Here is a 16,165-nt window from a genome sequence, read left to right on the forward strand (position 1 = left end):
AAAAGGTGATAAAATGAACTGCAATAATTACCGTGGAATTTCTCTACTCTCAACAACATATAAAATATTATCTAACATTCTTTTAACAAGACTAACCCCATATGCTAATGAAATTATAGGTGATTATCAATGTGGATTTAAACGTAACAGATCAACTACCGATCAAATTTTTCACATCAGACAGACACTTGAAAAAAAGTGGGAATATAATCAAAATGTCCATCAGCTATTCGTTGATTTCAAAAAAGCATATGATTCAGTCAAAAGAGAGAAACTATATAATATATTAGTAGAGTTTGGAATACCTAAGAAGCTTGTTAGTATGATAAAAGTATGCACCAGTGAAACAGAAAGTAAAATTCGTGTGGGTATTAATATGTCTGACAAATTTACAATTCATGATGGGTTAAAACAAGGAGATGCATTATCTCCATTGCTCTTTAATTTTGCCTTAGAATATGCTGTTAGGAAGGTAAAAGAAACTAAAGGAGGACTAAAATTAAATGGTGTGACTCAGTTGTTAGCATATGCAGATGATGTAGACTTACTGGGGGATGATGTGAATACAATTAAGAATAATGCTAAAATATTTTTCAAACCTGCTAAAGAGATAGGTTTGGAAGTTAACAAAGAGAAAACTAAATATATGCTTACAGGCCGAAACCAAGTGTTAGGTAATAATCAAAATCTAATTATTGATAACAACTCGTTTGAAACAGTTTCCAAATTCAAATACTTAGGAGTAATATTAACAAATGAAAATTATATTAAAGAGGAAATAAAAAGTAGACTTAATTCAGGAAATGCATGTTACTTCTCTCTTCATAAACTTTTGTCTTCTCATTTAATATCTAAGAAACTAAAAGTTAAAATATACAAAACAGTAATTTTTCCTGTAGTATTATATGGATGTGACACTTGGTCCCTTACATTGAAAGAGGAACATAAATTGAGAGTATTTGAAAATAAGGTCCTTAGGAAAATATTTGGACCTAAAAGGGATGAGGAGACAGGTGAGTGGAGAAGGTTACATAATTTAGAACTACATAATTTGTATTCATGTCCAGATATTATTAGAATAATTAAATCAAGAAGACTTAGGTGGGCAGGCCATGTGGCACGAATGGGAGAGGAGAGAGGAGTTTACAGGATTCTTATTGGGAAACCTGATGGTAAGAGACCTGTAGGAAGGCCAAGACGAAGATGGAGGGACAACGTTGAGATGGACCTAAGGGAAATCGGCAGGGATGGAAAAGAGTATATAGAACTTGCTCAAGATAGGGAAACATGGAAGGCCTGTGTTGCTGCAGCCATGAACCTTCGGGTTTAAGAAGGCTAGAGAGTTAGTTAGAGAACCAAACCTAACCTGCCTACCCTAACCACGAAAGCATATGTTGAACAAAATCTTGAGTAATCTGTAAAACTCCGCAGTATGTGTTAACAAACATACATCGAAATCGAACCATGTAAAAATTGCATTCGTAGCATGATGATATCTGAATAAAACAAAAGGAACTTGGGCTGAAGTTTTCTATCCGTTCCATGGAGTGTTGCTTTACAAGTGACAATATGTCGTCTTCAGTAAATTTGGAAAACATACTTGCTGCCCGAACCATTCACGTAGACCTACGAACCATTGACGTAAGGTTGGGTTAGCAAGCATAGTTAAAATTCAGGGTATTCATAAACATAGTTTTTGAATGCTAATCATTGCAAAAAAGTGTTGTTTCCTTCATAAATCACCGGTGTTTACTTCGTTCACTAACCCACTTATTTCTACTTATTTCGCATTTTCTTGATGTGACCACCAATTTTTCGTGATTAGGACGCCAAAGTTAGTGAGTATTCTGAATTTAAAAGCAATCTGAGATACTCCTGGTATTCTGTAATTGCTCCAAAATGCGAAGTAAACCAAATCAATCAGACAAGCCAAAGATGTAGATATCTTATGAAATGTAAGGTTGGTTTTAATTTTCAAATTCCATGACTCATTCCTTACTTTATAATCTGGACTACGGAAATATGTATTGTTTTTATAAAAGTACTCTTCCCCTTCATGAAAATTGTACCCCCTCCCTTCCTCATTTGCCTGCTCACTTCCTATTTTCTTCTACAAACAGAACATGTGCTCAAGCTAGCTTTTATTCTATTTTCACCAGCTTACATGGATACACACATTCTTTAGTTGTTACTGTCAGTGGTAGCTGTTTCATACACCGGAGACACATTTCTTCAATTTTACACAAGAAACTACTTACGGAAATGAGTGTCTCTAAGGTTTCTAACATTCGTCGAGGTATTTTCTTACATCGTGGAATCTATTTGACTGGGAAATCATGTATTTTCTAGAAATATCTCACAGACGCACAATTGCCATTGCTTTCCTGCGTGAACCGGAAGCTCCATATGTTTGACGACGTAACCCCCTGTCAGTCTTTCCATCCCCCCCTTTTTTTTTAACTATCCTTGCCTAACCAAACCTAACCTTATCGGAAATGGTTCGTGGGGCTATCCTTCAGCTACCCGTGCATAATGTACAATTTGCACACGTGACAAGCACGATAGTAGGTATTTTTTGGTGAAGAAGGCTGGAAACACTGCATACTCACAACAGTAGTCAACCTGTGTCCGCCATATTGTGTGTTAGGGAAGCGAAAAAAGAAATAACAAAAACTACTCTCTATGTGAAAAATTGTGTAAAAATGAAGAAATGTGTTTTCGATATACGGAACTGTTACCAAAATTTGTGTTTGTTTTTGTGTAAAAGGCATAATGGCACCTTGAACTATGTTCCACAATACACAATTGTTAAGTACGAACCATGCAAAACATGAAATATCCGATTTTAATGAGTCTCCCATATAAGGAACTGGTACCCTGAAACTAAAAGCAGGATATCCATGGATGCGTACAGGGATAATTGCAGCTATAACTAAAAGAGCAAACGGTCAAATGCAAACCCTCTCCTCTGTTTGGAAAAGGAAAAGTCATCCTGCTTACATATCTCCTGAAATATTACACAATTCTCTTCAATCTGTTTTTTTCTTGATTTTAGTTATTTAACTTCCTCTCACGTTTGACTAATTTCATCAATAAATATGAGTGATGATGTGATTAAATTCATGAATGGACACTTGCAAAGAACATCCATGGCCAGGACCCCTGGCTTTCTAGTATTCAATCACTCCGTCAGAGAGGTCTTCCCCTCTTGTATATTTCCCTTTTCGTTCTTCCTCTTGCTTATCTTTTTAATTTTACAGATTAATATTCCTATATCTCTCATTTTTTCTTTGTTTTTGTGTGTGCTTTTCCTTACTTTCTTACCATGAAGACATTAATTCGTTGTGAAATAATATTAAAAATATTAGTCAATACTGAGAATATATTTGTCTCGTGCCGCAGCTGTAGTAATCATCTCATCAATGCATCAAGCATGCAAATCCCCAGAATTGGGCTATTTTCAATGTATATCATTAACAAACTGCATGCAATATCTGCTTCTAAGCAATAACTATAACCTTTACAGTAAGATTAAGGTCACGAGCATGAACATTTTTAGATCTAAAAGTATTTCTTTGCAAACTAACAATACTATTAATTTAAAAGGCACTAACTGTTTCACAGAGGTAAACAATTCGTCTGGATGTTTTTCAGGACACTGTTGAAAAATAGAACATATTTGGTTTTTTGGAGTAGCATCGCAGGCTGCAGGTCATGACTCTCAAAAAATGAACTGTCATGCGAAAATCAGGACGTCTGATCACCCTAGTGACAAGTCCTTTTTTTCCTCAACACCATGGGGTTGGAAGAATACCGTAAGGTGTTCTGACATGGACTGCTACTCCTAATATGTTAATTGACGTAGTGTGAAAGTCTATTACATTCCTAAATGCTCTCGTTGTTAGGCTAGCCAGATCAGGTTTAGGGTTATTAGCATTAAAGAGTCAATTGCCTTAAGTCCATCTCTAATGGGGCTAGAACTTGTGTGCATGTGTTTTGTTCCTTTTATGCGACACATTTGCCAATGAATAAATTATTAATCTTGTACACATTATGATCTAAGCCCTAAGGAATGGAAAATAAATAAATCAGTCTCGTTTTGTGCAGTTGCAAAAAAGCTAGCTGTTTTGAATTAACGATTTTCCTGATAAAAAGCCAGCGTTTTCGCTATTGCAGTTAACCTAGTTTACGTGCACGTTCAAAATTATATATTTATATTGTTATATTTATAACTAGCTAAATAGTCTTACATGGTGTAAGTAGCAGCTAAGGGACAAGATATTGACCTTGTTTCTACATCTACGTTTATTTTCTTTTTTATTCTTGTACATGTGTGCAAGTTCAGTCCTTGGATGGAGACATATTTTGAGAGACATCATATTTATTTTGCTTTTGTGCATAATCCGTGTTTCATGGAAAAAGTTCAGGAACTTGACCAGCAGTACCCCCTCGATAATTAGATCATTTTTTTTTTTTTTGTATAAATTTTAATGTTCTATGTAACATAGTTTAAGAGTTTCAACCACAAATATATTTTGATCCCAAGGTATGGTTCGCATAAGTAAAGAACCTCCTATCGTGGAGCATTTAACACCATTTTTATTGGTAAAAACTGGTTGTATGCACACTAAAAAAATCAATAAAGAAAGCTACAAATACCATGCCAAGAGACCAATGATACCAAGGGCTCTGTTTTACTTGTTTATTGTGTTTGGAAAAGGTTTCTGCAAGCAAAAGTTTTAGGTTCCAAAGCCAATAAGTAATCTGGATTGCATGTCCACCCCCTTCTCCCCCTTCCCTAAATTTTTGGCACCCATTCGCAGCTTCACACTTTATGATTTTAACCATGTTCTCATCCCCCAACTTATCTTCGTTGAGTCTTGAGAAAACATCCAAGAGCCATAGCAGTCTCAAGATGTAGAGACCTCCTATGAAAGGTGGTTCAGCAAGACAATCAATGATGTTACATTTTTTAAGTGTAATAATATTTTACTTGTTTCAGTTTTGTACATGAATTAATTGTGTTTGTTGTTTATTGTAGTTAAAGATGTTTACGACTACTTTCGAGCAGTGTTGAAGTCGAAGGAGAAGTCAGAGCGTGCTCTCAAGCTTACAAAGGATGCTCTGGAATTAAATCCTGCAAATTATACTGTATGGCAGTACAGGTTTGTGGAATACTTGATCAAGACATAGACATGCATGTAGAATATAATCTTCTGCTTTGGCTGGCATACGTTAATTGGTTAGATGATGGATCTTTACTAATATCTTTATTAAGTGGACTAAAAATCTTAAGATATCAGAGTGAGTGACTGAGTGAGAGAGAGAGTCAGAATCACATTAGTGGTAATAATATTGGCAATAAGTAGAGACTAAGTCCTGCACCATACCCCTGCAGTCTAAGGCATCAGGGTTTGAGCGTGGGCTACCTGACATTCACTGATTCAAGTCTCCTGAGATTTTGGCCAGTATATTGGTGCCTCCCCACCATCGTGAGTAAATTGGGGGCTATGAATAAGTAGCATAATCCAGTCATGGAAACCTACAAGGGCGACTAGGGGTTCGTCTTGCAGACCAAATGTCACCTTGTAACTGATTGTGTGATCACCCACCTCTGCTGAGGCATGTGGGAGTGAGGCAGTTAATAGGTAGACCCTGCCCATCATGAGCTGTTGCACAGGTGTTATTATTATGTAAGTAGAGACATATTTATGATCAATAAGAGAAATGATTCAAAGCAAAAATGGGAGCTGATTTTAGAGTTCAAATTCGGTACATAAAGTTCGATTTTGGTGTTATGGTGAATAAAATCACAAATTTGATGTAGAAACTTTACACTTTTAACACTACCAAATAATACACTAACACATCCTACTGCAAACCTTCACGTTCTTCACCTTCAAGTTATCAAGTGGTAAGTCAAATCCTTGGAATATTATGATGTGCATTCCTTTCTAAAGAGATTTTCCCTTGTAACATTTCACTACAGTATTAATCTTTTTTCTGGGAATTTTGCATATAATTAGCAGGGTAATGACCTATTACAGTATTTTGCCAGCAAGTAAATTGTAAATTTTGTGTTTGATTATTTTGCATATAATTTTGCTTCACACCCTGACAAAATATCACAGAAAGATGCACTTCTCACCTTTCGAAATCATCTAAGATGAATATTATAATGTGCATGCAATATCATACAGGGTCCTTCTTTCCCCTTAGGGCACCTGACGGCAGCTTAGTGGCTGCCCGGACGTCAACTCCCATCAAATCGCGTGCGATATCTTCGCTATGTAACCGCTAGCTTCGAAATGACTTCAAGTTCTCAGGATTACAGTTACAAATACAATCAAAATAAGCACGCTAATTGTCATGGGGGATGTTGAAAATGTTGTCCTCGTGCATCCACTCGTTTTTTTGCATGGTTTTAGGAAATTTGTAGGCTGATCCCAGAGATTTGTTTTAAATTTTATGCAATAATAGGCTAACGATTTGCCTTTTCTTGTTCCTTGGCCAGATAATGTAGGCGTTTATGTTTAAAATCAGTCTCATGGCATTCATTGATTGAGTTGGTGTTTTAAATCCACTTTATGCACAGTAATGGTAATCGAGACTGGACCTACAAATTAAAGTGGGATCCAAACCACTATGTGCCTGAGTGAGTGGTATTCATGTTTTACAAGTATAGTGTTCTTTTGTGACTGTTTTAGTTCAGTCTATAATGATGAAAACTTTTCTTAATTGCAGAGACTTTATTTCTAAAAAGAAAATATAACAGGCAAATTATTGTGTGGGTTCTAGCCCCACACGCTCATTTAAGTTGGTGTCACTAGCACTGTCCCCTATTTTTGTTTAACTAAACTACAATAAATTCTTTACGCTGGGTGTACTTCTGGCTTCATTACAATACTTGCATCGAAAGCGTAGGGATGGGGGGGAATGCCCATTAATAATTGAGAAAAATTATTTTGGAAGGTGGCAGATCTGACTCTCAGAGATGCCAATATTTACTGTAATGACATACTATGTTATGAAAATTATTGCAAATTTATTCCTGCAACAAATACAGTTAGAATCATTAAAATGTCAATTACAATCAAAATAAGCACGTACCTTGTCACAAGAGATGCTGGAAATTGTGTCATCCTGCATCCACACATTTCTGGCATCTTTTCAGGAAATTTTCATTTGCATGCAACAGTTCAGCTTCTGAAATTGCTTCAGTTTCTCTCCTGATATTCTCCATCAGTTCTTCTAATGTGTGGGGGTTCGTTGCATAGACCTTATTTTTTAATTGTCCCCGTAGATAAAAAATTGCATACGTTGAGATCAGGGCACCGTGGGGGGCCACAATCCTTTGCTAATAACCCGGTCTTCAAAAATTTCCTGAATGAAATCCAACTCCTCTTCAGCTGTGTGCGAGGTGGCAGAGTCTTTTTTGGAAAAACCTTGACTGGCATTAAATATCAGTTAGATCAGTCACATCATAGAATGGTGTGAGTATGTCGTCAGTGTATCTCTGTACATTTATGATATTTTCATAAAATATAGGCTCTGTAACTCTGTATACATTTCATTTACTGCGCACCAAACACCGATTTTCTGGTCATGCAAAGGAGTTTCGTGTATAAAATCAGGTTTATCTGAGCTCCAATACCTGTTTCTGTGACGCAACATGGCCCCTTAAATGGAACCATGCTTCGTCAGAGAAAAATATTAAACGTGGATCAATTACCCCACCATTAACATTTCCAAAATTCCAGTTACAGAAACTTACCCGACTCTTGTTATCGCATGGTAGCAGTTTCTGGACAACAGTCACCTTGTACGGTTTCAGTTTTAAAAATTTCTATCTCGCCATGCTGCTGTTACAGAAATTGTTATTTCCTGTGCAAGTCGTCGGAGCAATTTTTGAGGAGTATGTTCTAATGTTCCTCCGACTTTGTACAATTTATCCTCGGTAAGTACACGCCATATTTACCATTCACTTCTTACCGAGAATAGATCCTATTTCCCTGAATTTGTTCACAATGTTTCGCACGGTATTTCTGTGTTGAACAGGCACACCTGGGAATTCTGTTGAAAATAGTCTACGAATGTCCCCGCAAGAATTTGTAATCACATAAAAACCTTTGTTGTAATCTGTACGTATGTGCCATTATTTTGGATTGGATTTGATTGATTTGGTGTTTTAAGTCCACTTTATGCACAGTAAGGCCAATCTGGACTGGACCTACAGTTTATAGTGGGATCCGAACCACTATGTGCCTCCACCGGGAATCAAACCCAGGACCCCTTGATTACAAGGCGACGACGCTACCACTGCACCATCGGGGAAGCCATATGTGCCATTATTGAAACTATAGCAATACGGAAATAGCACTTAAGAAACACAAAATATAGAAACACTTGTAACACGTAACCACTTTAAAAATATGACTGAACTGAGATTGCAAAGTTACTGAAATGGACTGGGTTTAAGAAAGAAATTCATAAGTTATGCACAAAGCCGTGTGTTTCAGTTGTCACTCTTGCATGACGCGAGCTGTTAGGAAATTTCCTTTTAGCATGTCTTCTTACCAAATCTCTGCGAAATTTCCTAAAAACATGCCAAAAAGGTGTTGATGCACGAGGACAACATTTCCAACATCCCCCGTGACAATTAACGTGCTTATTTTAAATGTAATTGTAACTATAATTCTCAGAACTTGAAGTCATTTCGAAGCTAACGGAGATATCACATGCAATTTGGCGGGAGTTGGCGTCTGGGCAGCCGCCAAGCCTGCGTCCATCAGGCACCCAAAGGGGAGAGAAGGACCCTATATTTTATAGTCATGTCTAGTTCGCTGCACTCTTTTTGACTCTCTCTGCACTCACATGTTTAGTTTGTTACTAACTGCTACACTTTCTTGATTTGGGGTCTGCTCTCTTTTTCACTATGTTCTTGAGCTGTGTATATTGTGATACTTGCGGCATGTGGTCCTGTGGTCCGTGCTAATCAGTCAATGGCCATTGAAAGCAGCAGGAAGATACCTATTTGTTGAATCTTCTGGACTTGAAAACTACTTTTCTTTTGTACAGCATATACTTGGTTGAACACGTTTCCTTGCACCAGCCTGACATTGGGATGCACCTGCACCACACCTAGTGTCAAAAACTGCAGCGAACTGGACAAGGCTTAGTGTTCATCAAAAACAAATTATGCATGACCCTGAATAAAAATTAAAAATGATAGCAATACATAAGTACTGTTTCACTTATGAATAGTTGTTTTAGCAGTGCATCATGAAAGTAAAATTTATGTTGAAGGCTTGCTGCAATACAAAACATGAAATAAAAGGAATTATGATTCTAAACAAATGTCTGTTATTACACTCATGTTACTTGTTTGTTTGATTGGTTTGTTGTTTTAAATCCACTTTATGCACAGAAAGGCAAATTGGGACTGGACCTACATTTTAAAGTGGAATCTGAACCACTTTGCCATGTTACTCCACCAGCTTTCACTCAGGCATACTTCTGATAGTCAATAAGCAGATAAAATACAACATTTCATTCTCACAAACTAAAATCTTCACCACGTAAAGTAAAAACGGGAATGTTAAGAGCCTCCGATCCTCTCCAACTTTTAATATCCTCCCTTTTTACTTTTGTAGGAATAAAACATTGGATTTTACCTGCTTCTTGATGATGACAGATGCATCTTTATTTCTATTTTATTAAATTAATTGTGTTTTCAATTTAATTGACTGTAACAGGAACTAACACTGTAAATCCAATTTGTAATTAATAAGGATCCCTGTCGCAGAGGAAAAACATAGTAAACATTCAAAACAGTATCCTGAAAAACATCAACAAAATTAGTCATATTTGACTTACCCTGATACAGGTAAAATAAAGGATGTAGCACAAATAGAGGTAAAACTTTAAAACCGAACTTTTTCACCCAATTCCAGTGGTGTGAGCTGGTATAGTTTCAGGACAAGCATCAATATGCTGTTCTTTCCTCTTCCAACCTAGATGCAAACTACACTGATGGTGGCTTGATACCATAGTGAGTGAGGGTTGTAACTTGGTTTTAAAGTTTTATCTGCATTCATGCTGCATCTTTTATTTGACCTCTTTCAAGGTAAATTGAACACAGAAATATGTTGTGTTTTTTTTTTTGCAGGAGAGAACTACTGAAGCATCTGAGCAGAGATTTAGAAGTCGAATTGGAATATGTGAAGCAAGTTATAGAAGATTATCCAAAGAACTACCAAGTGTGGTAAGTTTTCATTTGTCTTCATCTTCAATATTGCACATGTGTTGGTTCAGTATTTTATAGCCTCGTTCGGTGTGCCAGACAACTTCAGGTTATATTGCAAGTTTAGTGCCTGGCAATTCAGACAGCTTACAGTCACCTTGCAGCCAGAGCAAGTCAAGGAAAACTTGTCTTGTTTCATCTGCACAAGATCTTGCAAGATGTCAGGGGCCGTGGATATGTATGCGGTTTGGGATAAAGTTCTTGTAGGGATGACTTACGGTTATACAACATTATTTGTATTCACCATAAATAAATTATACTTTGAAAATGTTTAAATCTTGGTTTGAACTGTAAGGAGAGAGGAGTTTATTGTTTTATATCAAGACCACATGCACTGAATATCATTGGCTTAAACAACGAAGAGCAGGGCTTCAACGCATGATTTGTACAATACAATCTGCATTAATGAATGCGAAGTATATATTTCTCATGAGACCTAATGTAACATTTTTTTCTAAATTCACAATAAATATTTTGGTTGAACTCTGAATATTATGAATATGAAAATGAACTCAAAATTGGTTTTAATTACTTAAATTGAATTAAACGTATGGCCAAAGTTATTATAGAACTTGTGTTCATCACTGATTTTCCCCTGAATGCAAAAATCACACGTTTTCCAGAAGATATACTATATTTGTCACCTTTCCGAGAATACCAGCTACTTTTTTTAATTTTTTCCTAAATATATTTATTCTCCCTAGTTTTTTCCTTTACAGCATGTATGTTAGTTGTTGCATTGACTAGTTTCATCCGCAGACCACTTGTGACTTGTTTTATCGTTCAGTGATTCAGTTAAGATGATTTTAAGCTGGAAGTTAGTAGTGATGTGTTTCGTCTCAGATATATCTTGCAGGTGTCTGGCTCGACGAGCCCGGCATATAAATTCCTTGTCCAACCTGGTTCATGAAGGTGGTTGCAGTTGGAATGCTTTTCGGTAGTTGCAGGTAATAAAGCAACCCAGTTTTGAAGACATTGTTTTGATAACTCATATGATGCATAAGGTACCCACTTTTTTTTTTTCAATGTGAAACAGCTTCATAAGTTCATTCAGTTGGCATAGTAATCTTCATAGCAAATATACATTCACATACTATGAAAGTTCAGGATTTGTAATGTAAACATTGTGAAACAACTGTGTATACCTTTTGCATCATTCGCGTTACAAATATATCACTTAATGTCCTGCGACGACACCAACCCCTAAGCTCTGATCACCCAATACCATCCCCACATTACGAAAATCAGACATACCCTCCACTCCCCCCTCCCCATCCTGCACAGTGATCTTGACACCAGAGACATCTTTCGGGATAAACCGAGGGTCGTCTTCCGTCGCCCACCCCAACCTACAAAACATCTTGGTCTGAAACACTCCCACCCCTTCCACACCACTCCCCCCAGCTCACAGGTGCAACAAACCCAGAAGCAAGACCTGTCCCATACTTATCACCTCGCCCACCCTCCTGATCCCCACAGCGGCAGGTGAGTTCACCCTTCACCCTAAGGGTACCTGCCACTCATCCAACCTGGTTTACACCCTCATCTGCCAAATCTGTGGCAACTGCTACTTAGGCGAAACCTCCACCCCCTGAACCTAAGGATCAATAATCACCATTCCTCTACCCAAAACTCCGATTTCGCAGTTGCCATCCACACCAACAGCACCTTGAATAACTGTTTCCGTGTTGCCATCATCCATCTTTTACCCCCCCCCCCCTCACTCTGACACATCTTTCCCCAGGTGATGGGAAAGGGCCTATATAGGAGGCATGCACGCCACTATACCCCCCGGACTCAACCTAGCCAACCAGTAACCCTTTCCTCTCCTCCCCAAAACTACCCACCCACCTTACAGTAAACACTGGTTAAAGTACTTTTTGTTCTCTGTCAACTGTTTCTGGCAACACTGACCATAGAGACGCTACTACAGTGCCTTGAATAACGTAATGTGGAAAACTGCACGGTTCTGCGCTCTCTGGCTGGTTCCACTCGAAAATGATCTTCTAGAGGCGCTGGTGTTGGACCCGGTGCTTGGTATTCGTCTGCTTATAATGGAAGTAAATGGAGTTTTCACTTCAACGTCTGATTCTTTTACATGAAGCATTTCTATGAATGTGATGATTGCTATGATATTTGGTACAGTGGTCGCGAAGATATTAACGAACATTCTAGACAGTCGACCACATCCTGTTATCGTCATATTTTCGTTAATAATAAGGGAGAAAAAATACGCGTGGAATGCTCTTGGCAACTAAATTTTTGTGTATGAATTAGGTCCATTATTATTATCATCATCATCATTTGTTTTAAAGATATACACACTGAAGAATTTGTATTTTTGATATTTACTGTCTCTTTTTTTCCGCTTTAAACTAATCTCGGCGATGATGATAATGATGATTCCATGAAACGACAAGGGGAACCCCACAAAACTTTCTTAGTGCCATCGACATGAGTGTAAGGAAACTTTCAAACCAATGGGACAAGCGACACGGGATGTTTACACTGATGTGACTAGTGACACGGACACTTCCAGACTGTAAAATAGTATTCATTGCACATGAGGGTCCAAACAGCAAACGACACGTTCATATGGCGTATTCGCGTGCTACTTGTTATTTCGGTCGGAAAGCTCCTTAAAGGAAGGGTGCTCAGACTGAAGCGACGCGCTACAGGGAGAGTTCCCAACTAAGTGACAAGCGACATGGTGCCTTCAGTCTATTGGCAAGCGTTTGCTGCTAATTGTGCGAACAACAGATAGGCGACACGACAAACCGCACATTACAACAACAGATCTAGGCGACACGACAAACCGCACATTACAACAACAGATCTAGGCGACACGATAAGCCACACATGTCGCTCAAACGGCTATTTCCTCAATAGCTTGCAACATGTTGCCGTGGTTTGTTGTTCGCGCATGCGGGATGCAATGAGTGTCTTGCTTTAGGGAGATTGCGCACCAAAGCGACAAGGGGCATGCGACACTTATCGCTTGAAGATTTCACCAACCGAACGCTGGCCTGTGCTTCCCGTCATGCCGCTATGATGTGAAATGTTGCACTTGATTGGCTCGTTTCTAAGCAACATGTGTCGCTTCGGTATGAAAGTTGCCGTGGACCGAAGGCCCTATGTCGCTTTGGTGTGAAATCCTCGTATCGTTTGTTGCGTGTCGCTTTGGTGTAAAATCTCCTTGAGGAAACGGTGCAGTCAGAGCTTGTGTCCCTAACTTTCGAAAGGCTGCATTGATTACGGACTGCTCGCTTTTACGCGACACTTGTGGTTTGTTGCCTCGGTATGAAATATCTCTCAGGATACTATTTATATTCTAATAACATAGAAAAATAAAACTCTAGTACACAATCCAACACCTGACGTCCGGAATCACTTTGCGATGTTTCTTCTTGTGTTATGCATGCTATTTATTTATTTATTTATTTTTCTTTTCTTTCCAAATTAATGTCATTTCGTGACTGCAAATCACTCCACAAATATAACTTTTTCCATCAATTCGCTTACCGCCTTTCTAGACAAACAAATCTACACAATATATTCCAAAAACTAACTAAGCCGCATTACTTTCATAACAGAATTAGCACCTGGTTCGATCGCACTGGCATCTATGTTTGTCATCCGTCTGGGGAACTAGTTTCTTGGTTCATTTTCCACACTACGTTATTCAATGCACTGTAACGCTACGGTCAGTATTCTGTGCCTCTATTCTATGTGACCTCGATCTATCTATCTTCTACGTTGAAAATGCGACATATATCACGAAATATAGAACTATATCTCTTCGTGTGGTTTACTGTCTCCTTCATCAGTTGTATACAGGGTGTTACTAAAGTTTGTTTCCAATGCTTAGGAGGTGATTCTACAACTGAAAATAATCACAAAAGTTCATGTGATGAAATGCCGAAAATGGCACCCATTCGGAGTCATTGAAGTGGGTAAAAGTGGGAAAATTATGTTTACAAGGAAATATTGGCACAACGGCCAACCATATGACTGCGGCGAAGAGCGTTCCACAAAGAAATTCGGCATGCTCTATTCAAAAAAGGACATCGCAGATGTGTGAAGTTGATGCGCAAGGGATTCCCCAAAGGAAGTGAATGGGTCTGTCGAAGTCATGGGGGGTAGGGAAGGGTTTAGCGAGATGTGAAGAAAGTGAATATCCGTAGTGGACATCACCATTACGTAGAAAAACAAAGATGGTGGTGGTGCTGCGCTAGGTTGCATATGTGTCGACATGTTCACTGTGTGCAGAGTGGAGGTGCCGACAGAACCACATCACAGACGATGTTCAAACTGTCTGCCATTAACTTCCACGCAGAGATGACAATGCTGAATCAACGATTGTCTAGTGCGACCAAACAACCCCACGGTGTCTGCTATAGTCGCTGTGGCGACATTAATGCATGCAACGAGATCCTCGACTGACACGACAGGTGTTTCGTTTACGAGGCATTTCATCTCTCCCCACAGAAAAAAGTCCAGGGGAGTGATGTCCGGCGATCTTGCTGGCCACGGCACAGGCCCACCCCTACCAATACACCGATTGTGGAACAAGCCATTGAGGAAGTGACGCACATTTTGGTCGAAATGTGGTGGTGCACCATCGTGTTGGAACCATAGTCCTTGCCTCAGTGCCAAAGGCACATCCTCCAACAGTTCAGGCAAAGCATCATAAAGAAATGAATGATATGTACCACCAGACAGGCGAACAGGGAAAATGTACGGCCCAATCAAATGGTCATGCACTATCCCACACCTCACTTCAACTGCAAATCTGTGCTGATGTTGTGCCATGAGAATTGCATGTGGATTTGCAAAATCCCAAACGTAACTGTTTTTACTATTGAACATGCCTGTTTTGGTGAATATTGCTTCATTGGTCCACAACACCCTATTCACAAAATTCGGGATGGTTTCCATGTGATGCAAAAACCATTGGTAAAACACCACACATGGGTCAAAGTCCTGAGGTAAAAGGTCTTGTACCTTTTGGAGTTTGAAAGGGGACATTCCCTATTCAGATAGGATGTGCCACATGTTAACATGGGAGGTGGTGTGGGCACTGGCTATAGCGCACGTACTGGTGTCAGGACGATCAGGACACCGTAACTTCACATATCTGCCATGTGCTTTTTTGAATAGAGCATGCCGCATTTCTTTGTGGAACGCCCTTCGCCAGCAAGATTGCCGGACATCACTCCCCTGCACTTTTTTCTGTTGGGAGAGATGAAACGCCTCGTATACGAAACACCAGTCGTGTCAGCCGAGGATCTGGTTGCACGCATTAATGTCGCCGCAGCGACGATAGCAGACACCATGGGGTTGTTTGGTCGCACTAGACAATCGTTGATTCGGCGTTGTCATCTCTGCATGGAAGTTAAGGCGAGGAGATACAATTACGCACCAATTGTGCATTTATTTCAGTATCGCCTGAATGGGCACTGCTACTAAAAAAAACCCTGAGCGTATCCAAGAGTATGAATTTCTCTCCATGTTGCAAGTGCAAACATTTTGTTATGTTGATTATTAAGCTGGACACGATGTTTGAAAAATTTGGTGAATAAAAATTTTCGGAATCCCATGTATTCCTTATGGGGAATCAACTTCAACATCAAGTTACGGCTTATCAAATGGAAGTTTCGACTTTTCCGCTGGTGAAATTCATCTTGAAACTGCCCTCTTCCCGTTGACATCTCTTTCTATTCCATCTAATCATACTCCCATATGATCAATGCTTTTTTCCTTGCCTCCTGGCAGTGTTGCCAAACCTGATGGACATAAAAGAACTAAATTTCACCTTAAATGGAGTTAAAACTGACTCTCATGGAGCTAGATTTACGATGG

The 16,165-nt window shown here is 38.9% G+C and overlaps 1 protein-coding gene across 1 annotated transcript in view; it reads left to right on the forward strand.

The window, feature by feature from the left end:
• Window positions 1-16,165, forward strand: part of Fnta (farnesyl transferase alpha) — a 40,754-nt gene that overhangs the window by 4,539 nt on the left and 20,050 nt on the right. Inside the window, exons 2-3 of the mRNA XM_083119826.1 lie at window positions 5,042-5,165; window positions 10,169-10,264. Of these exons, the coding sequence (XP_082975952.1) occupies window positions 5,042-5,165; window positions 10,169-10,264 (220 nt within the window). The remainder of the gene's footprint in view (window positions 1-5,041; window positions 5,166-10,168; window positions 10,265-16,165) is intronic.

Source organism: Lepisma saccharinum, chromosome 1, assembly GCF_977018435.1.
Source record: "Lepisma saccharinum chromosome 1, izLepSacc3.1, whole genome shotgun sequence".
Taxonomy (NCBI): domain Eukaryota; kingdom Metazoa; phylum Arthropoda; class Insecta; order Zygentoma; family Lepismatidae; genus Lepisma; species Lepisma saccharinum.